The sequence below is a fragment of the Lagopus muta genome, chromosome 5, assembly GCF_023343835.1.
Source record: "Lagopus muta isolate bLagMut1 chromosome 5, bLagMut1 primary, whole genome shotgun sequence".
Classification (NCBI taxonomy): domain Eukaryota; kingdom Metazoa; phylum Chordata; class Aves; order Galliformes; family Phasianidae; genus Lagopus; species Lagopus muta.
In genome coordinates, this window is record NC_064437.1 from 62,542,254 (window position 1) to 62,565,640 (window position 23,387).

The 23,387-nt window shown below is 47.9% G+C and overlaps 1 protein-coding gene across 5 annotated transcripts in view; it reads left to right on the top strand.

The window, feature by feature from the left end:
• LOC125693919 (phospholysine phosphohistidine inorganic pyrophosphate phosphatase) overlaps positions 1–23,387 on the top strand; it is a 68,470-nt gene that overhangs the window by 40,132 nt on the left and 4,951 nt on the right. Inside the window, exon 7 of one of the 5 annotated variants that reach the window (XR_007377312.1) lies at positions 21,327–21,455. The exons of 3 other annotated variants lie outside the window; for them this stretch is intronic. Coding sequence is in view for 1 of the 2 variants with exons in the window: in XM_048946395.1 (XP_048802352.1) it covers positions 5–197 (193 nt within the window). In the remaining variant the exon portion in view is untranslated. One more of the 5 variants, XM_048946395.1, reaches the window with a different exon arrangement.

The window sequence follows — 23,387 nt, forward strand, 5'->3', positions numbered from 1 at the left end:
GCAGAACTCGAGGAGGAGGCAGTGCGAAGAGGCATGGCAAGAAACAGGGATGGCCAAATGAAGTAAGTTGGAGGAAAAAACACAACATGATGGTTCCCAAGAACAGATCAGAGAGCCCAGGACCATTCAAGTGTTATAAGAGCTGGGAAACTGAGGAAAGAGCTTCAATGGGAGATAAAAAGGATATTCCCATATGACATTTTATAGCATGATAGAATAAGATTTGCCAGGTACTTGAAGTATCAGCATTAGTGGGTTTTTTGTTCACAGGGGTCAGATGACCTCCTTGTGGTTGGATTTGATGATCTTTAAGTCTTTTCCAACCTGAGCAATTCTATAATCCTGTGATCCTATGAGCATGTTTTCAGAGTGCTGCTGTGCCGTGGTGAACCTTCTGTCCCGAAGATATTTGCACATCATGTGCAGCTTTGGGAAGGTTTCTTTGCACAGGAAACCAACATCCACTTTGCAGCACCTGAGGACCCTGCCCCAGCAGCCAGTCCGTGTGCATCAGCTCTCACATGCAGTCCCATAAGACAGGGAGAATTTGGCTTTGCATGCACTAAGGAATGAAAGAATAAATAAATAATCTTTCTTGGCCTTTGCAATTCGCCATTTATAGTCATGCAACAAAATCCTGCATTCTGGTTTTCAGAGAGCCTGGGGATGGCTCCAGGCAGGGGAGCCTCTCCATCACTGGGGTGGGAGCTTTGTCTGGGCACAGGGCAACATCTGCCTGGTGGGAAAAGCTAAAAGGAGCCCAATCTCTGTGAAAGCCACAGGGAAGCCATCCAACAGCAGCTCCCTTTCGAGTTATCCTTGTCTGGTTTCCACATTGCTCAGAAATATATGAACAGAAAGGCCAAAAGGGCTTGTGTGAGGGCAGCACGAGTCCTCTGTTTGGCTCACAAAAGGGTTGAACCGTGGTCCCATGGGTTGATTGGGCTCACTGCATCTATTAGGTAGGTCTGGCTTTTGAGCAAGATTCACCTGCGTGTTTCATTGAAAAAAAAAGAAAAAAAAAAGCCACTTTAAAATGATGAAATAGTAAAAGAAACATCCGTTCACATTGCTGTTTTGCAGATGGTCATACTTGACACTCTTGGGAAAGAGGAGCTTGTTTTAGCTTTTCAGAGAGCTGTACTTGCTTTATTTGGTGCGTGCATGTGCCTGGGTTGAGTTATCTCAGCCAAAGTGAAGTTCCTTTGCTTTGTTTCTTTTTTGTCATTTTTAGCATCTCATTTCTGGGGCTGTGAGAACAGCCACCCATGGTGACTTCTGTTCAACACTTGAAGATAGTTTTCAGCTCATCTGTTTTCAGTAAATCACCTAAGAACAGGCTGCCCAGAGAGGCTGAGAGGATGGATGCCCCGTCCATCCCTGGAGGTGTTCAAGGCCAGGTTGGATGGGGCCCTGGGCAACCTGGTCTGGTATTAGACATGGAGGTTGGTGGCCTCGCATGCAGCAGGGGGTTGGAGCTTCATGATCCCTGAGGTCCCTTCCAACCCAAGCCATTCTATGGTTCTGTGATTCTATGATTCTATGATTAAGCATGCACTCATCTTTAACAAAGCTGAAATCTCATCCCCTAACAGAAGGACAAGCTCAAGGATCTTGCTGAGAAAGGAGAGATGTGCCGAGATGCATGGTTCAGTGTTCAGCCCAACTCCTTGAGATAGCCATCCTACAGAATAAACTCCTTTACTTCTGGTTAGCTCTCTGTGTAATCCACCATTAGTACAAAATGCAATTAGCGAATCGGGGCTTCACTGGATCATTTTCTCCCATCCTTGCCCCAAAGCTTGAGCTGGGAAAGGTCTCAGGGAGGAGATTGTCCAGCAGCAGAGCTGTTGAACAACACGTCCTGGCGCCCTGCTGTGCTCAGTGAGGATGCCTGCTCAGAAGCAGAGGCTTTAGCTGCCCGAGCAGCGCATTACTGCCCTTATGAATACCCCTCATTGCTGCTCTCATACGAACCCGGATGGAAGGCTCTTTATCTAAAACCAGAACTGCATGAAAATTAGCTGGGGCTGGGGAAGCAGCATCTGTGTTATCTTTTTCTTAACCCTGCTTTACCTCCTCTCAACATGTAAATCCTGTTGCTAATGCGATTTAATGCACAGAAACCTCAGGAGCAAAATCTGCAGATTTTAGAGGGACTTATAGCTCTGTTTCCTCAGTGAATCGTATCATTCCTATTCAGCTTGTTTTGCTGCGATGTGCACCTAAGGTCGTGCAACTGTGAACCTTCCTAGTTCTCACCAGAGTCATTCAGTGATATTTCTGTGCACATAAATGCACCCTAGCCATAAGTAAATGTATCCCCTGTTGACAAGTACTTCCCACTGGTGCCTATTACTCTGCCCTGGACAATTGCATTCCAAAATCAAAGAGCTCTGCACGGGGACATTGCAGACCTGTGCCCATCTGATGGAACCACTGGCTTTTATTTTGTTTTGTTTTTTGGACACTTCCATTTCTGGTTATTGTTGCCCTGAAGTCCTGTCATTTCAGACATGGTTCTCTGGCCTTGAATTTGACCAGCTCATCTCCTTAGTCTGCACATTGTTTACAATGAGTGTTCAGAGTGTTGGGTTGCTTGGACATGGCCACTTCTGGCTGCAGGCTCTCTCCTTTCTGGGGCTGCCAATGTGAGCGATGTTATCTTACACTCGTGTGTTCACCCTACATTGTTTTCTATCCCTCCAGCTCTTGCCAGCTTAATAGGACCGTAATTAGGTTTACTCCCTGCATATTCCCCTCGGTGCTACCTACTCTCAGCCCTGCTCATTGGGTGTTACACCTCCCAGAGGTGACAGGTTCAGCTCCCAGTGGGCTCTCTGTCTGTCTTGCACAGTCCTGCTATGGACTTGCAAGTCAAGCAAGAAGGATTTTTAAATCAACTTCTGTATTCTAACATAAGCTTTCCTCCTTCTATTAATATAGGGCACACTGATGTATGCATAATGGAGGACTCGATATACCAGATAAGTACTAGTTTCTAACCTGGTGAACACAGCCAGTGCTCAAGGAAAGCTCTGTAATGAGGTTGGTTTTGCCAAGAGCAGCCTGTTAAGCAAACAGGAGTGAGATTAGTCTGGAACTGAAGTCTCTGATGATGGAGCGACGCTGGTGGCAGGGCTCAGCAGCCGGAAGGTGGTGGCAGGTTGAGAAAGGCTCTGCTGGCCCCCGACTCCATTCCCAGGTGGTAGCTTGGGTTGAGAGAGCTGGACAGTGTTTTTTCCAAAGAACAAATGTTAACAAGCTGCTGTGTCAGGATCTAGAGGAATAGGCAGGGACAAAATACAGGCAGGTGGCTTTGAGTGACACAGACTGGGATGCCTTGGGTGGGCAAATTTTTGACAGCACCATCCTGGTGATGTATCCAAGAGCCAGCCATGGCACTAAGTGCACGTGTTGAGAGCTTGGCTTGTTTCAAGCAGGACCCAAATGAGGTATTTTGATGACAGGAAGCCTTCAGTTCAAACTGGTCTAAGTATCATCCCATATGCTAGTTCACAGCACCCTGAATCATAACCACAAGCTCTTCCTGAACTCACACATTCTCCTCCTCAACCATGCCTTTGAGCAACTGCTGCTCTTACAGAGCACCTCCACCACTCTTCAGAGCTGCTTTGCAGAAGACCAGACAGGAGCTGCATATTGCTAGATTCTCCTTGCAGCTATGGGAAAGGCAGCCTGGAGAGCTCCATCCAGCCCTGTGCCTCACGGGGCTTCTTTTGAGGGCTGGGGGAGCAACGAAACCAGTTGGGCTGTTTCTCTAATAGCAAACCCTGACACCAAGTTAAATAAATGGGGCACCAGCCCGTCTGTGCCAGGCTGCCCAGGTGCTTGAGCTGTCCAAGTCTGCCCTGTGGTTTTGGGATTCCCATTCGAGATGTTTGTATTTCCCCCTGTAAGTACCCTTCTGAGCATCCCTGGGAGAAAAGGGATCACAGTCATTAAAAGAGTCATTTGATAGCTGGAGAAGCCTCAGGCTTTTTGACTTTGTAAACGTGTCACTTCTAGTAGGAACTGAGTGGAGACATCACCTATAACAAATAGCATTTCCCTGCCTGGAGCAGTATCCAGGGAAAGGGAAAAAACAGTGTACTTTGACTTAGAGAAGCACAGAAACAGGTGCTGCCAAAAGAGTGGAAGAAATTAACTCCAGATCTTTCCAGGGATAATGTCCCGTTTCCAATCCCCTCTTCACTTGGCTTTAAAACCTTTGATTAAAGTAGGTCAGTTCCTCCTTTCAGCAATGCGAGCACCGGCGCAGGACCTGCAGGACTGCAGCATTCCAGCCCTGTGGTCTCTGGAGCTCTGCCTTGTTCCCTGACCAGCTTTACCTATCTCCCACTGAAGCACAAGCACTCAGCAGCTTTTCCCCGTGGCTGCTGGTAGCAGTGTGTGGTGTTTGCTCACTTTGTTGCAAGGTAACAATGACTTTTCCTCTCCACACTTTGAATCCAAAAGCAGGGGAGCGAGTGATGGAGCATGGAAATCACAATGTGGATCTATATTCTGCCTGGTTTTGAGTGCACAAGGAAATCTTATCTGGATGCATCATGGTAACACAAATCCACTTGGATGAAGAAGCAAATTAAGTGCTGTGGGCTTAGACAACACATACATATTTTCAACTATTGGACCCCAAACAACCATTAAATCTCTTTTTGATGGCTGATGAATGTTACACATTTTTGTTTTAATTAGAACAAGATTGTAATCCATACTTCAGTTGAGTTCATTACACGTATAAACCTAATACAATCAGGAGATCAATTGGTCATTAGCTAAGTAAGTCTACTGTAATTAACATTTACAGAAAACTTTTAATTGCGTATCTGTCCTTCACAGCAGGTAATGTGGGAAGTGGGGCTTTCTTCCCTTCCACTGCTGGTGTAGTGGAATCCATTGGCAGGGAATGTACTGTGTGTCCTTGGCTTGTGACCAGTTAAACTCTGTTTACAAGAGCTAGCTGGAAAAGACAGCAGCTGCACCAAAGGCACCAAACCACAGAGAGCTTCCTGATATTGCCCATCCTCCCTCAGGGCAGCTGGCGGAGCTGGATGGGCTGGATGAGCATCCTCCTGCTCTCGTCGAGACCACGATGGCAAACTCCAACCAGATGGGTGCAGTGGTTTCTCAATGGAAAGTGGAGCTGGAGGATGCTTGGGGAAGACCTTATGGCTTCCTACAACTACCTGAAGGGAGGTTGAGTGAGTGCGGGTGAGCTTTTGCTTCACAGTGATAGAATGAGAGGTCAAGGCCTCAGGAGGGAAGGTTCAGGTTGGGTATTAGGAACAATTTATTCTCTGAAAGAGCAGTGAGGCCGTGGCACAGCTGCCCAGGGAGTGTTGGGATCACTGTCCCTGGTGGTGTTCCAGACCCATAGGGATGTGGCACTGAGGGACATGGGCAGTGGGCATGGTGGGGGTGGCTGGGCATCTGAGAGGTGTTTTCCAATCTGAAGGATTCTGTGGTTCTATGATTTCACATCCTGCTCTGCTGTGGCATCCTGGCATAGCACAGCAGAAGCTCATGGGACAGCCTCAGCTAGTCAGTGAACCACGGGACAGCTGGAGCAGCAGCCATCATCCTCCCTGCTAATTAGCACTCTGAATTCAATTAGTGTCATCAGCCAAGCGGGATCTGTCTGCTCCAGGGATGCTCACAAAGAAAGAGCTCTCCCAGTGCTGCACCACAACACAGAAGGGCTTTAGTGGCCATACTTGGGGTAGGCTGCATGACATGAGCTCACCTGGGAGAGAACAGCAGCAGTGCTGCGGTGTGGTGACACAGCAGCCCCTGTGCTCTGCTGGGTGGGCACTGGCACCCACACCGAGTGGCCTGGTAGGGGTCACAGAACAGCTGTGGCTTTTGGCTGAGCTGTGACAGCAAGATGATCCCTTTCACAGGGGGAAGCCCCTAAATCTCTTCCAGAATTGCTTCTCCACAGATAATAACAAATAGTCCCTTCATACTTAGTGACTGGGTAGTGCTGCTTTGGCCTCCCTGAGAAAAATTAGCATCCCTCCTCGAAGGGACAGAATTATGCTTCTTCCTTATGCAGACTGCATAATTCACCATAATTTTATTATCTCTGTGCACTCAGAAATACACCACATGGCTCTTCTGTAAGTGGAGAAGATAAGAGGCTATACCAGCATGAATTTTCTTTAATAAGATTACACTATGATAATAGGCTACTGGAATAATTTAGCTTCTAATGATTTTGTTCTTTCTTGCTTTCCCCATGATCAAGGGCAACATGCATTAAAGTTGCAGAGGCTTTTTTAATTATGCAGTAGTAAGTATGTATTTTGTGTAGCAGCTTTAATGATTCAAAGGGAATTTTTGTTTTTGTGGGAAGTACTTATTTGGTGTTGCCATTTTCAAAGCCATGCGTGTGTGAGCGCTCGTGGGCACGTGGTCTCATTTCTGCAGTATATACCAGCCTTGTTTTTTTGTGGGGAAAATCCAAGTGTTGAAACATAACACGGCCAACCGAGCTGTCTGGGAGGGGATCAAACTTGTGATGCCTTAATGTGATTTAAAAGTATATATTGAACATTGTGAACGGCTTCTTTGCGCGGATGAGTTGCCCAACATCAGGCATTCAAATCATGAAACATTGGCTTGCCTCCCTCGGGGCCTCAGTTTCCCATCAGAAAAACAAATGGAAGAGTGGTTGGGACTTCTAACCTGCCTGAGAGCTTCTCCCACCCAGTTCATATTGCAGCACGGGAGCGCCAAGAGGTTTTGTTCCCTGATGTTTGCAAAGCTCTGTAAGATCTTTAAAGAAGGAAAGCCAAGTATTATTTTAACATTCCTCTGCTGATTCCCAGGGGCACTGCTGGGTAACTGCTGTCACCTGGATTACATCCAGTCCTGGGAGAGTAATGGGAGCTGCAGTCCCACCTGGCACTGATGGCTTTTCTCTCCATGTTTGTTTGCCCTTCAGTGCTATCTGAACCAACCCTGCTACATGTCAGCCTCCCTCAAATCGCCCCTTTCTGGCCCAAATACAGCTTAATTTGCTCTGATTTGAACAATGGCTCTTCAGTTTAATTTATATCAACGCAGTTCCTGCCTTAAGCTGGGAGGGTGGAGGCTTGAGTGTCACCCAATCCATCAGTCAGAGCCGGATGTCGCTTTGCAATTAATAGATGGTTTGTACAGACTGGAGTGGAAGGAAGCAGAACTCTGTGCTCAAACACTTTTGAGGTTTCCCTGTTTGTTTCCTCTTGAAAGACTTCTCGCAGAGACATGCCCCCCACAGTCATGTCTTCCTGGGGAAGAACAGCTGCCTTAGCTGACGTCATCCAGAGGGCAGAATCCACACCAGCTGGCAAACGGTGGTCAGCATTTATCCCTTCTCCAAGGGCCTCTCCAGGTCCACGTGGAGAAGGGGAAGAGAGGTGTCCAAACTTTGGAGCCCTGTAAACGATGAGGGATTCTCAGCAGATGATATTTGCAAGGCATGATGGTGGGGAATGTATTCCAGCTGGGATTGGGTGTTTGGGGACTGATGGAGGGCAACCTCCTTTCAAGCATCATCCTGCTGTGCTTGCTAGGGGGAGGGTTGTGTAACCCGGCCCTGGGAAATGCATTAGCTGCTTGAGCTCTGCCTGCACGGGGTCTCTCACTCCTTTTCCAGCAGATGGGAAATAGGAGCAGAAGTTTTCCAGCTGGAAGAGGCAGTGGAATTGTGGATCTGGGGAATAGGAAAGGAGTGAGAGAGCTGTCCTTCTCACACAGCAGTGGTGGCAAAAGCCTTTCTCTGCTACCCTTAACCCCATCTGGCAAGGGTAGAGCTCAGTGAGCACGTCCTGCAGCCATTCCCCTGCCAACAACTCCAAACTGAGCCCTTCAGTTAGGAGCTGGCTTTTCACTTGCAGCTTATCTGGAAAGCTAAATCGGAGCCCAGATGGCTTAGAAAACCCCAACGAGGTCCAACCTGGACACGACTCTTGCCATGCACATTCCCATGCTCTTTCAGCAGGCTGGGGCCTCTCTGCCAAGTGTGATTTCAGAGGAAGCTTGGAAGGAAAGCCCGGCCCCTCTGTTATCCCTTCTTCAGAGAACGTCTGGTGCCCGTGCCATGGGCAGAATAGCTGAGAGAAAGGGCTTTCGTGGAGCTGGGAGCCAGGTCCCCCTGTCCTAGGATGTGCCCTCTTCCTCCATGAATCACTCCATAATTGAGATTAAGACTCTTGAGGACAAAGGGGACGAAACAGCTGCCTCTCAGAGCTGTTATTCTGCTCCCTGTCATCGTTTGTTTTGTTCATAGGTCTGCAGGCATGTTTTGTGTGCTTTCATCCCTGAGTTCCGCTGCATTATTTCGGGGCATTGGTATGCATACCTGCACGGGGTAGGACTGCCACTGCTCCCGAATGTGGATGCATGTCAGAAGCAAAGCAGTTTATGTGTGTATACATCTTCATAGCCTCCAGGTAAGCCAAAACCCACGGCAAGCTGGAATGTTAAAATATATCCTTCACTTTGCCAAGAGGGATGGATGCTCAGGGACTGTGAAAGTGCCCGAGGAACCAAACCTGTCCTGGGATGCTGATACCTCTGCTGCTGGCTGCATTGCTGCACACGCCAGGAGCTCAGAGGTGGCTTTGCAAGGTGCAGTGCTTGCAGCAAGCACACGTGTGTGCTCAGAGCGAGAGCCGGGCGCCTGTGGTGTGGGGCTGAGCTGCTGGCAGCCGGAGCGCTTCCTCCTCCCAACTCGCTGGAAAACATGACTTCTAATTAAAGCCAGATTATTAGTCTTGGCCTCTATTGTTAGCGTTTGCATTTGGGGTTTTCTTTTTTTTTTTCTAGTCCCTTTAAAATGTCTGGATAGATGCTATCAAGGTCGATTTGTTTGCGATAGAGGAAACGCTTTCACACGGCGGCTAAATGTTGTCGGAAAAGAGCAAAATTAATAGCTGCTGGCTTAATCCTGATTAAACTGGCAGCTGGGAGATATTGATCAGCATGTTCACAGCAAACGATCCACCTCTAATTCACACAGTCAACGAGCGGAGGGCTCCAGTTGCCTTAAACCGTCCCTGTGTGCTGGCCAGCTTGACTGACAGCAGGATTCCCAGCCTATCTGCACACCTCACGCCTCGTGCCACGTGCTGTGCTGCACTGTTAGGAAATGGTCGTGCAGGTGGCTTTGGTCTGGCAGTAAGTGAATCTTGGACCCGTTCCCAGGTTTGCTCTGTGTAAGAACTCTGCTGCTGCTTCCACTGCTGCCGGCTCTTTTCCCACCCGTCTTTTTTTGCTTCTGCCGTCGGATTTTTGGGGATGGGTTGCAGGAGGATGCACTCAGCTTCCCAGCCCACCTGTTTGATTGTGCTCTGACCCCCAAAGTGTCATAAACCAGAAAGTGCCAGGAGAGGGGAGGAGGATCAACCCGCCCGACTTTCCAGCTCAGGTGCTTTGTTATTCTCCCCAAACACATGTTCCACATTAGAGGTCATGCATTCTCACTGTGGACACTGCCAGGCTGTGTTTCCAAGCAAAACAAATCGCTTTGTCTTAAATATTCATAAGGTCGCTGTGTTTTTTGGGCCTTAGATGCTGCACTATGGTTGGCTTTCTTGATTTTTGCCTCTGATGACCAAGTTACAATCCCAGAATCATTAAGTTTGGAAAAAGACCTCTAAAATCACCAACCCCAGCCCATCCTCACTATGCCCACTGCCCACATCCCTCAGTGCCACATCTCTGTGGCTCTGGAACACCTCCAGGAATGCCAGTGCATCACAGCTCTTTCTGAGAACAAATTGCTCCCATCACCCGACCTGAACCTCCCCCCGTGTGCACCGAGTGCTGTGCCACCCTTCCCAGATCTTTGGGCAGAGGGATGTGAGAAGCATTTCTTCCCCAAACTGTGCTTCAGGGTGGCATCAGATTTCACATTTGTTTTTCTGCAAAGTGCTATTTTTACATTACTAGGCTTCCTGTGAGGTTTAATCCTGTGACATTTCGGCCTTCTCATAGAATAGCTGGCAAGGGGAATTTATAAGACGCTGATACTAATAACAGCAGGACCAGTGGCTGCTCCTTGTGTCTATCGTATTAGGATTGTGCAGATGACAGGAGGAAATTTGCCTCTGGACTCAGGACCCAGTACACCTGACCTTTTACCCAAAGCCCAAACTGGAGATAAGTGACCCTGAGCACCTGAGCTGAGCTGCCACTGGCACACAGCTCCCAACATGACCAAGTGGTGACATCCATCTTCAATGCTTCTCCATGTGGACACATGGCCATGGCTCCCATGCTAGAACACCCAGCAGCAGTGATCCCCCATGTCACTGATCCCCCCCAGCCTCCAGGCCATGCTCCTGCCCAGTTTTCTTGCACGCATGGTCAGAAATGTGCTTTCCATGAAGGTATCAGCTCTATGGCAGCTCAATGATCGTCATGGGTCCCTTCCAGCTTGGGGCATTTTATGATCCTACAGTATCTAGTTTTATCCTCGGAAAAGCCTCATGTAAAACTGTTGTTGGTGTTACCATAACCATGGTGAGTCTCATCTAGAATTCCTTCTTCACGGTGGATCTCAACGCTGATCCACTTGCACAGCACTTCTGGAAAAGATCAGTGTTTATTTCTCCAATGTCAGATGACAAACTATTTTTCCACTGAGCAAGAAAGAGGCACAGAAGGAAGTGACCTCCCCAGTACCTCCGGCAGCACCGCAGCCAGAAATAGCAGCTGGCCCTCCCTGTGCTCACATCCACCCCTGCTCTGCTCCTGTACCGTTCACCTCGCGTTGGATGGGATGGGGATTCCTCACCCTCCCAGGTATCCAAACAGAGATATTTCTCCAGATGTTCCTCCTCGTGGCACGTGACAGCCTTGCTTGAATGTCCATTGTATGTTATAAAGATAGGCACTATTATAATCGCTGTCCTTGGGCAAACAAGCTCAGGCTTCCTGTTTTCCTTGTCAACCTTATTTCTCCAAATGTTCTCCTGTAGGTGCATCACACAATAGCTGACTTTCAGCCTACACTTGTATCCTCTGCCATCTGGTCTGGATGATAGATTGCGGTTGGATGGCTTCTCTCCAGGATGCTGACCATCCCTTATGTGTGAGCACAGGGCCAACTCATCCTCCTTGCATCCAAATTTAGGAAACGAGTGCATTAGCAGCAGATGAGACACGGAGCACCAACATATGAAACCTATCTGCCATAGGTGAGGGGAGTTAACCTGTTTAACAGCTGGGGACACAGGCATAAATCAGAAGCCTTGGCAAAGTGATGGAGCTCTGGCTTTACTGTGGAGTATGGCTGTTCTCTTTTTCACACAGCAGAGACTGTTCTCATCTCTGAGATTTTAGGCTGTTTGTACATTCAGGCTTTGGTGTCCTTTCTGCTCTCCTTGTTTGGTTGCTTCACCCTGTTCTCTTTTGGCAGCATGCTTTGGTCTCAGAAAGCACAGTGTTGGCAAATGCTCGTTCTGTCACTCCACAGGGGACACGACTTCTGCAAGGAATATTTTAGCATATTTGCAATTGAATTTTCTTCATTCCAGCCTGGACATGTACAGCTTTTCTTTGCTGGCTATTCAGTCATTGAGCACTTGTAACTGACCACAGCATTTTTATACTCAGCAGAATGCTTTCAGGTCCTGTTGAGGTGCCTGGTGAATGGAGGGTGCGCTGACAAGCAGTGCCAAGAGCATTCATATCTCTTGCTGCTCTTTACCTCTGAGTGTGGTGCCAGGATTGAACTGAAAGAGTCTGCTCTTTCCATAACCTGCAGCTGCCTGGGCATTCTGGGCATTGCAGGCACTGACATCAGGCAGTGTTGTGGTAATGATAGAACCATGAGAGCTGGAGAAGATCTCTACGATCCCCAGCCCACCCCCACCATGCCCACTGCCCACGTCTCTCAGTGCCACATCCCCACAGCTCTGGAACACCTCCAGGGATGGTGACCCCACCACCTCCCCCAGCCTGTGCCAGTACCTCATCACTTTTTCAGAGAAGAAATTGTTCCTAATACCCAACCTGAACCTCCCCACATGCAACTTAGGGCCACTACCTCTCGTCCTACCACCTGGGAGAAGAGTTCTCCTATGTTCTCCTATGGTAGGCTCACATTTGCTTTTGAATGTTTGGTGACATTTCCTTCCTGCATTTTGCACATCACATGGACAAGTAAGTGATAATGTGGGCAGATAGGTGGTTATTTTAACATCTGGAGGCAAAAGAGGGAAATGCAGTGTAGGGGGTGGCTGAATTATCCATCAGGTGAGAAAGCAGAGGTTACTGCTGTTCCTGAAGTCTGCATGTTATTTCTGCTTGTTTTACTCCTCTGACATGCAGTGGACAGTGTGAATCTCCCCTCTGCCTTGGGCTGGGTGATTTTCATAGCAATTAAGAGGAAGCAGCTTTGTCTTTCATGTTTGATAGCGTGCATGCACGCATTCCCCCCTTCTTCATCTTGCAGCCGTGGTATCACTGACAGTACGACAGAAAGTGTTCAGCGCACAGAACTATTAAAGACGTAGCTCAGATGGTGCTGATGGGAGGATGACATCTCCTGAATAATTTATTTTAACAGGGAAGATTTGTAACGCTTAAGTATTAGCAGAACTCTTTGTTTTAACTCCTTCTGGGGCGGATGCTCATGGCTCACACGTTAGGTCAAGCAGAGGCTGGCCTGTTTGAGCACACGGTGGGCATCTGCTGTCAGCCAGAGCACATCCCTTGGAATTTCCAAGCATTTGGTCACGGTTAGTTGGAGGTCCTGCAGTTTGCACAGGAGCCTGGAGGAAGGAGAGTGCTCCGTGTGATTGTGACCCCAAGGCTTCAGAATGCCTAAAAAGGCATTCTGGAGACTTGAGAGAACGTGCAAATGGTGTGCAGGTGGGAAAAAGGGACCCGGGGTGTGATTAGGTAACACTGAGTGCTTGCATTCCTCAGTGCACTGCTTCTCATTCACAGGTCTTCAGGTGTCTGAAGGCTGGGAGGTTTGGCTCTGTTCATACAAGTTTCACTTGCAATATAGAGTAACTGGTTTGTGCAAGGTGACAGAGACATCACTGAATGTGGATGCTAAAGGTAAGCCTTTGGGCTTTCCTTGCAGCATCAGTCTTGGGACTGCTGTGGCTGCTATCAGAGCAGGAGCACTTAGTGTGTAGGGTGTAGAGCTGCAGGCACAAGGCTTGCTGTGCCAGGAGGAGCTCAGCAGAGGCCCTGCCATTGGCTCCTTGCATACATTCAGTGGAAGCTTTGTGCAGGGGACATCCTTGCATACCAGCAAACAAGCCAAGTTTCCAAGCTTAATCTGGCATAAATACAGTAATGAGGTAGAGATCAGCTCTAGGGGTTTTATCAGTTTTATTCTTGGCTTCGGTGTTAAAAGGTCAAGATCATTTCTGTGGCCATTGCCGAAGAGGTCTTTTCCTCCCTCCTTTGTTTAGGCACAAGGCATTGCACACAGGGAAACAAATGCTGCGGTCGGCCTCCTGGGATCAGTTCCTACTGCAGTCAAAGGAAGTTCTCCACAGAAAGCAGGGCCCAGAACTGGCCCATACAGGATGGGCAAAGCCATTGCTGAAGTTGCTGTGTCCTCACCCTGCGTTCCCCAGGTGGCTGCTCCCTCCCCAAAGGGGCCAGGGCTGACCCTCCAGCAGCTGTTTTCCCCTTCAGTCTCATTGCTTTGCAATGGCTGACACTGCTCTCCAACCTGGGGAGGTTTTTCCTCAGTTCCAATTTTTGGGGGCATTAGAGATTACTTCCAAATATTTCAAACTCGACAGTGATTTCCAAGAGAGCTGTATGGCTTCCAGAGGAAACACCCTGCATTTCTTTGGGTTTAAGATTTCAAATGCATGGCTAAACTAAGCCCTATGGCTAGGATTGCTTCTAGGCAGATTGCGAGCCCCTGCACAAAGGTAGAGCCTGGAATATGCTCACTGCAATGACCTCTGTGTCACCATGAAGGACATCCTTCACCAAGCATCTTCACATTGGGTGGGAGAGGCTGGCAACGCTGAAGCCATCATTAACAAATCTTAGCAATCATAGCAACAGATTATTTGCTAATAATTGTGCACAAGCACACAGATCCCTGTCTTAAAGACTGATCTTTCCCATGTTTCCTGTCATGGTTAGAGGTGGTTTTCATGTTGTTGTGTTCCCTGCCACCTCTGTGTTTTGACTCCTTGTTTCTGAATGTCTTCATGTGGTGACATTACTGCCTAAGTTATTCAGTGCTTCTGGGAAATGGTTGGTTGAGTAAGAGGTTTCTTGGTTTCAACCAGAAAAGAAGTACTAAAATTGTCTTTAGAAAGTGGCTTTTATGAAGAACGGCTCATATGTGCCACAAAAGCAACCAGAAAGGACTCTGGGTGAGATTTAAAAGGACTTATCATACAATCCAATACAAACCACATACATCATGCAAACGTTTGAGTTGGAAGGGACCTTTAAAGGTCATCTGGCCCCATTTGCTGTGAGCAAGCAGCAAGCTGTCCTGCTGGCCTTCCCCAGTTGCTGGCAGAGCAACATTTGGTGTGAAAAGTCCTGGTTTGTGCCACCAAGGTCAGCATGGATGTGTCCTCTGCAGCCCCTCCATGGAGTTCTGAGCTGGAGAGATGCAATGCAACTGCTGCAGAGTGCAATGAAACAAGGCTTAGGCTGGGAAGCGAGGGGGGATATTGCTCTGCTGGAAAACCGTAAGGAGAGGGTTATAAAATTATCAGGCCTGTAAATTCCAGATGTGAACCATATGATTGCAAAGCCCTTCCCTCTGTCCTTGCTGAAATCGACTCTCTGCTAAGCCTCAGCCGTGTCTGTCTGCCTCGAGAGCTCAGCTCTCCTGCCCCGTGTCGCACGCACAGTGGGTGCCTTGTGCTGGGAGTAAAAGGGCTTTTGAAAAAACATTATGCAACTGATGAAGTGTTTGCTTAGGATTAGGTGCCACAGTTAGTGTAAGCATTAAAAGTGTCTCTGGCCACCGTCCTGCACCGCAACTGCCTCATGTTTCCTCTCATCTGATCTGAAGATGGATGGTCATCTGGTTGGAGTGGTTTTTGTCCCATTCCCTGGGCAAAAAGAAAGAAATAAAAAGAAAGAGGAAAAAAGAAAAAGAGAGACTGTATTTTTAAAGGTGGAAATGCATTCAGCGCAGCAATGCTGGGTGTTATCAGTATCTGAGCTGGGCTTGCTGGGAGCATTCCCAGCACAAGTGCAAAAGAAGCAAGACTGCCTGGAAGTAGTTTGGGGTTTTGTTTTGCAGTGAGGAAGCGTCCACGTGTTTGGGGCTGGAATGCAGCTCCATGTGGGAGCCTTTCCACTGCTGGGCTGAGGCCTGGGGACCTGTGTTGTCTTTCAGGGAACGATCGAGTTACACGCCTCGAGCTTTGCCATAGTAGCAGAGGAAGGGAGAGCACAAAGGTTATGGAAAACAAAACATTAATTTTCTTGACCAGCTGTGTTACAAGCGGAGCGCAGCTTATTTATACCCCTGGCATACCGTCCGTAAATCAAGCCTGCTCTCCAGCAATGCATTTAATGAGAACTATTAAATGATTTCATGATGTACTCATCATTACCATCTGATAAAAACCAGCGCTCCCTCCAAGGACCAGGACTTTCCAGTCGCAGCTTTTACACTGGTTGGAAGTAGGTTCAGGGAAACAAAGCCCTCAGCAGCGTCAGTTGTGTTCTGCAAACGTCTCCCGGGTACATTGTGTCTGGCAGGATTGATCGTTCCTCAGGCCGAGCTCGGATCCTTTCAGCTTTTAATTAGGGAGATGGGCTGCTGACGTGAATAGCAGTTTGCTTTTATATAATACCTTTCACGTAGAAAATGCCCCGCTCACATCTCGCTTCCATCAGCCCGTGCAAATCTCAAAATAGATCACTGAGGTCGGTGCTGGCCGAGCCAGGCTGGAACCCGGCCCGAGGTGCACAAAAGCAGTGGGAACTGCAGGGCGGCCATGCACGGGCTGTGCACGCTCCTTGCTCTTGCAAACCAGGGTGTGTTTGCTGTTTGTGTGTGCAAATCAATCTGATGGGACGGCTCCCCGCTTTGTGCTTCGTGCATTACATTACATCCAGGCACAGCAACCCATCCCACAGCCACCAGGAGGCCGGCGGGGCGAGGAGCCCCTTCTGCTCCTGCATCCCACTTCCAGTGGGACAGCAGCATCCACGGCCCTGGATCCCAGCCAGGTTTCCAAAGGGCCAGGCTGGAGCCGATTGCTGAGCGCAGCCCTGTAAGGACTCCTTTGTCAAGGGCATAGTGAAGCATTAAAATCATGGGGATAGCTAATTTATGTGAGAAGGTTTTATATGAATCAATGGGGAGGGCATTGTTGCCCAGAGGCTTGCCCCTCTCTGAGTGTTTAATTGCTAATCAGAGGCTGGGTTCAGCAGTTCCCATTATCTGACGCTTTCTATCTCGGTCAATAAAACTGGAGAGGCTCATGCTTTGTAACAAAGATGTTTATCTTGCCCAGATTTGTGGGAAGCAGCTATCGTTTCTTGCCACAGAGCTTTAATGCTGCAAACAGTCGTTGTGACTTAGTTTCAAGCTGTGCTTTGGAATGGGGGCTGGGAGGAGGCTGCCTCGGGCTCCAGGCTTCCTTTGGATTTAGACCTATATAGCATCTCCCAGACTTAGGTTGGGGAAATCGAGGTCCAAATGTTTCCTTGCTCTCCTGCCTGTCTTCCATTGGTAACTTTTTCCCCATTCAAGCAACTGGCCCTGTTGTCCCACATAGGGACAGTGGGTATGGTGGTGTTGTGTCACCCACTGAACTTGGTGATCCAACCTTTATGATTCAGTGAACTGCTGGGCATCAGCACTCTGCAATCATCAGCCTCTTATTCCTCCTGGGAAGTAATAAGTAGTAATGCCCACTGGGTAGGTAGCATAATCATGTCAATGAAGAGGGAATATGTCTGTGCAGGTGGTACTGAATTCAGCACACCAGGAGCCCTGTGCATTAAAAATCCTTCTCTCATGTACAAACTAAAAAAACAGCAGTGTGAACATAGGAGCCTCCTACAAACAGCTCCTAGAGCCACCCTGGCGTTCCATGTGTGGGTGCAGTTGCCCTTGCTTTGACATCAGAGTTTCCCAGGAGCTCCAAACCACTGCTGGGTTTTTCCCCATGAAAATGAGTCTGTCACCTGTCACAGGTTTGGGGCTCAGTTTGCACTGCGACCATTCTGCTAATCCCTGGAGTATTTTCAGAGTGGAACATAGCAGTGGTTTGATACAACAGGAAATGAAAAAAATAAAATCAAATTAGCACTGGAAAGCTAATTAGGGATAGTGTAATTGGGGCCTACTTTTTGCAGAGGCGTTGCACTTGTCTAAGAATGGTGTCACCTCTGCTGCCCTGTGCTGCAGCAGCACTCCATGATTGCATTAGTATTGATTGAAGGCTTGGCTATATCAGCACATTGTCCTCAGCAGAGTGGGGAAATCAGCACGGTTTCACCATAGTATTTATTACTGTCTGCTGCTAATTACGTAACAACCCTGGCGTACTCCAAGGGCAGGTGTTGCCTGACCAACCTTGTTGCTTTTTATGATGGTGTAACTGCATCAGTGGGCAAGGGAAGAGCCACTGATGTCATCTGTCTGGACTTCAGGGAAGGCTTTGATGTGGTTCGCGTGACATCCTTCTCTCCAAACTGAAAAGGTATGGATCTGATGGGTGGACTGTCTGTCTGTGACACTGTGGGTGTCCCTGTTCATTGTGGAGTCGTTTGGGCCAGATGACTGTTCAGGGTCCCTTCCAACTCAAACAACTCTCATGATTCTATGATATTCTGCATAAATGTTGACTAAACGTTTTGCAGGTCCTTCCTCATGTTATTTGTTTTCTTGTAATTTCCACATCTCGAATATTCTCTGAGCATTGCTCATTGGATTAGCTGCGAAAGCACCACAAGTCCTAATCTGGGGTTGGTATGCTGACCTGTAAAAACTGCCATAGGATGCAAGCAGAGGCTGCAGATTTCACAGAATCATAGAAACACAAGGTTGGAAAAGACCTACAAGATCATCCAGTCCAACCATCCACCTACCAGCAATAGTTCTCACTAAACCACAACCCTCAGCACAAAATCCAGACGTTCCTGAACACCTCCAGGGTCAGTGACTCCACCACCTCCCTGGGCAGCCCATTCAACTGCCTGAAAAAAAATCTGATTTAAAATCAGATTCCAGTGACTGAGGCAGAGACAGCTTTAAGAACTGTAAGTAGTTAAAGGCTGGATGGAAAGTTCTTCCTCTACTGCCATGGCAGTAGGAACTTCATCCAAGCATGGGTTTGATGGAGACCAGAGAAACAACTAAGCAGAGTTAGAAAACTATCGGAGCCCCCGGAGCCAGGATCCAGGCAGATGTCTTCCAAAGTCAGAGTTTATGGATTCCCTCTAGCAATTAATCCATAGTTACACTTTGTAATTGTAATTTTGCAGACTAGCCCACACGTTGTATAACCAGCATTAAGACCGGTGGCACTACAGAGAGAGCTGCTCTCTGCCTGTTTTTACTTCAGGCCTTTTTGCCTCTTGTTCTGTAAGATTTTAAAATTGGCTCATATTAAACTGGTCTCCAGCCAACCAATTTTTTTCTCCTGTAAATAATCCTTCTTCACCTTGCTGGCGCTGCATGCTGTGAAGGACAGCAGAGGAGCCACAGTTCCCCTGGCAATGCCAATGGGGGACCTTTACTTGGCTTTATTTATTACTAATATTAATGAGTCATCAAGCCTATGTAACTACTGACCAAATCACATGAGAGTCCATATCAAAACTGTGGCCCCGAGTACAGGGCTGTGGCAAGGCAATACCGAAGGAGAAATGGCGTATAGTGTCTCTATGCTGAAAGCAGGATAATTATGAAAGCCTGAAATACACATTAGTCCAGAGTTTATTTTAGAGATGTTAAATTGGGCGAAAAGGAGAATAGAAGAGATTTTTGGTAGGAAAAGTGCTGTAGTTAGGTGCAGAGCACAGAAAAATGCTTATGTGTAGAAGAGCCAACAGCAACCTAGCGGCCTCCTAAATATCAGGGAAATCTCAGCTCATTCACCTGGTGACTTCAGAGGGTTGTTTTAAGATGCCTTTACTTTGTTTTTACTTCAGATGCAGCTCTCCATAAGTCTGAAAATGACTCCTTGCAGCACAATGGAAGCAAAGGGTCGTGTGGGTGGCAGCTGGGAGACGTGCAGGTTTGGAGATCTGCAGAGCCCATGGATCTTAGCCTCCTTTTTGGAAGCTGAATCAATATTTTGTTAGGTTTTGCAGCAGAAGTATGCCTGGGCCATCAGCACTTTTTCTTCCCGCTGGGTTTTTGCAGCTTCGTCTGGGTCACGTTAGTGCTCTTCTTTGAGATTTTCTCTTTCCTATGGCCCATGAAAGGATTTCACGTCTGATTTTATAGAGCAATGAAGCTGGCTGGTGGAATTTGCTAGGAGTCAGGGCTGGAATTTGAGGGGTGGGAAGGAAAACACGTTCCTTGGATGTCAGGTTTGTGTTGTGGGGGCATGTGATGCTCTTCTCAGCAGCGATATTTAAAAGGAATTAGAAAGCACAAGGGGACGTAGAAGGGAGACACAGATGTGACTGTAAGGTCAGAGGAAATGCCTTCCCTTTGAGACTCTCAATCTGTTTAGTTTGTTATAAAGAAGATGGGGATTTGATTACAGTGGCTAAGCACTGTCATGGGGAGAAGAAGCAGGGAATGGGAGGGATCCTTAATCCAGTGGAGAAAGGCATTAGCACAGCCAGCAACTGGAGGTGGTAGCGAAAGAACTTAGAAATGAGGTACAAATGTTGGCAGGGCTTTAGCATCAGCACACATTGCCAAGGGCAATGGTAAAATCTCCAATTGCTGATAGGTTCTTTCTTTGTGGAAAGAGGACTGCTGGCCAACACGTGTTGTGGGACTCCACAGAGGGGTTACCAGGTGATGTTCATGGCATGCAGCAGGTAGGAGGTCAGGCTGGGTGATGTGTGTCTCCCTTCTGGCCCTAGAAGACATCTGCAAGGGTACCAATTAATTAGACAGTGTGAGTGGAAGCCCAGAGAAGTTGGGGTTGCCCCATCTCTGGAGGTGCCAAAGGCCAGGCTGGATGGGGCAGCCTGAGCTGGTGCCTGATTTAGTGGTCGGCACCTGTGCCCACAGCAGGGGGTTGGAACAGGATGATCTTTGAGGTCCCTTCCAACCCAAGCCATCCTACAAGCCCATGGTTATAGAACTCTATGAATCTTCTGACCTCTTTCTGTTTGGGATACCAGATGTCACAGCCAAGAGGGAGCTCAGTGTCCAGGCTGAGCACGTCCTTGGGGCAGTGATGGCTCTGGGCCCTCATGCTGGCTGCTACCAGGAGCAGAGGAAGGGCCTTGGTGACCCCGGGTGTGAGCACTGGTACTCTGACAAGTGGTCCCAATGGGGATGGATCAGCCCTGCAGGGGCACTCAGGACCTCCTTCATACTGGTGCTGCTTTTCTTGACCTCACAGGAGACGCTAGACAGAGTTGCACAGGCAGTTTGGGGTCACTTAGTGCAAGCAATAATAAGGAGAAATGACATATATATCTACATAGATAGATAGATACAGCCACGTATATTTGATGTGGGCATTGTTCAGTGGCAAACAAAGAGTGGCAATGGCTACCTGCTGTCTGAATGTGTAATGCTGGGTCACTATGGGGCATCTTTAACCCATACCAGCCAGTTATTCCATTCACATGGACACAACTACAAACATGCAGAGCACTGCCTGTGTAATGAGCTACTCTGAGATGCTTAAATTCTTGTTGCCTTCTCCAAACTTTCCCATTTCTGTGAACTCTGGACAACTCCATGGTGCCCTTCTGCTTCCATCCAGAGTGAAGGCATGAAATGGGAGCGAGGTGCACCAACAGAGCTGGGGGAAGGTTTCCCATTAGCTGCAGGCCATAATTTATGGTGGGAAAGCAACAGGCAATTAAACCCCTTACACTGCCAAGCATTAATGTATAGTGCTTTAAGTTAAAACATTTCCTTTAATGTTTTACTTAATGAAGATGAAGACTCTCTCGTTATGATCTAGAAAGTCCTTTCCACATGAGGGCTTGAGTGGTCTGCTTCAGAAACACCTTTATTTCACATTTATGCCCACATACCACACAAACTAAGCCTGCATTTCAAGCTGCTGCTTAATGCTGACTGGGAAAAAACAGCACGAAGGATTGATCCGCCCTGCACGGATTTCTCTGTGCTCTCCTGGATGCAGTTTGAAAAGGATTGAGGGTTGTTTTACTTTATTTTTTTTTCTGTTTCATAGACAAATATCTCCACCCTCAGATGCCTTGTGAGAATTCAGCAGTCTGTGCAGAGTGCAGCCTTCTGGGCTGCTCCACCTCCAGCACAAAGCCACGCTTTGAAGTATTTTAAGCAGCAGCTTTTCTCAAAGGTATGGAGCTCGCTGTGTAAATAAACTCCATTTCAAGGCAGGTTAGGTTACAGAAGCAACTCCTGCATGGCTAAAACCCCTACTGTGGGTCTTTCTTTCGTTCTCCAGAGGATTAGTCTTCACCTGAAGGTGATGCGAAGGGAAGAAAATAGTTTCAGTGGATGAATGCAAAATCTTTGAGACCAAGAAGGTGAAGCAGCCTCAAAGCTGCTGCTCTTGCTTGTGTTTTCCTTTGTATTAAAAGTGGCCGTTTATTGCTTTGATATCTAAGAACTGAAGCAAGTTTGGTCTGACCTGAAGGAGGAGCAGGACTGGGAGCTGGAAGGAAGTAGGTGGAAACCTGCAGAGGGCTGGGAGCCAGCAGTGCTGGGGATTTAATCCTTACACTAACACTGCTGGCTTAGCGTGCTTTCCCTAATCCATTCTTAAGCACAAACACAGATAGATGTGGTTTGACACCTTCAGCCCCACACTCCCCAACACGTCCTGTCCAAATGCCAGGACCCCTTCCTACATAGGATCACATTGTTTTCTGTACACTTTGCTCCCCACATGGGCCCTGTGCAGTGATTCAGAGGCTGTGGGCACCCAGCACAAGGCTCACTGTTCCTCTTGGTGCTAAGGAAGGCCCAAAGCAGAACCACTGATGTGCTCCAGCCCTTTGGGCAGCTGCTGCAGCGCTGTGGGCTGCATCTTTGGGAAACTGTGTGCCCACATCACAGCTTGGTGGTGCTCACTCAGCCTTTTTCCTCACTTGGATGCAATCCCTGCCTTTGTAACGGCCAGTGGCAAAGGTTGCAGAGTTCCAAGTAATCAGTGGGAAATGGTGATTTAACTGTTTAATTGGAATAACTGTAGCAAAGTTTACAAAGGAGTGGCAGGTTCTGAGAAGTATCCCACATCAGTTCAATTCAGGGAGCGCCATCAGATGAGATACACTGCTGTCACTTTGCACATTTAACATGGATTATGCAAAGAATGTATTAAAGGAATACAATGAAACATTCTCTTAAATATTCTCTCCTAAGAAGATCTTCAAAACCACTGAACAGAGTAAGATGTTGAGCTGTGAGCTCAGCCCTTGAAATCAGCCTTTGCCACCTTCAGGTAATACTGAGCTCCTCCAACAGCAGCATCAAATGCACATCTGTGTGTAGGTATGCACAAAGAACACGTTTGTGCCCAAATTCTTTCTTGGGGACATTTAAATTGATTTTTTACTGAATGGAGTGAGGTCACTTGGCAGAACCATGCAGGTCACCAATAATTAATCCAGGCAGGCTGGGTCTCACGGTGCTTGCAAACACCCTGTTAGCCTGGAGGCTTTGGCAGAGCAGGGGCAGCACTCAAACTTCCTCAGCAAACAGCAGACATGCATTTAACTTTTGAGGAGGAAAGGGAGTCTTGCTGTTATTGAAACCATTTGTGCTGTGCTTGCACTGCAGCACTGGGTGCATCCACGTGGCAGAGCTGCCAATCCCGCAGCTCACCCTGGCTTACTGACAGGCCCAGGGTTTAGTGCAGGTGGTCACAGTTTGCATCTCATTGGGAGTCTAAAGAGATCTCAGTTTAGGGTCTGTTCAGTGCAATATTTCTAGAAGGATTTGCAGAACTCAGTGCTTTGTGTGCTTTTTAGCAAGCCTGGCTGCTGGACGGTGTCCCTTGGTACAGCTGCACAGGTGCTCTGATGCAGGTAGCAGAGTTAAAGCAATAAATCTCAGCTCCCATTTACCCTACCAGACAAAGGGGTTGTATTTGCAGAAGACCTATCTGTTTTCTCTAGCTGTATCAGTTGGCCTAGCAACATATTGCACAGAAGTTACAAATACCTTCTTCACAATGCTGCCCAGAGAAGTGCTGTACCTAAGCAGGTTTACTGTGCTCAGATAGAACTGCAGCAGCTTTACATAAATGGGAGCAATTAAGAGGCGA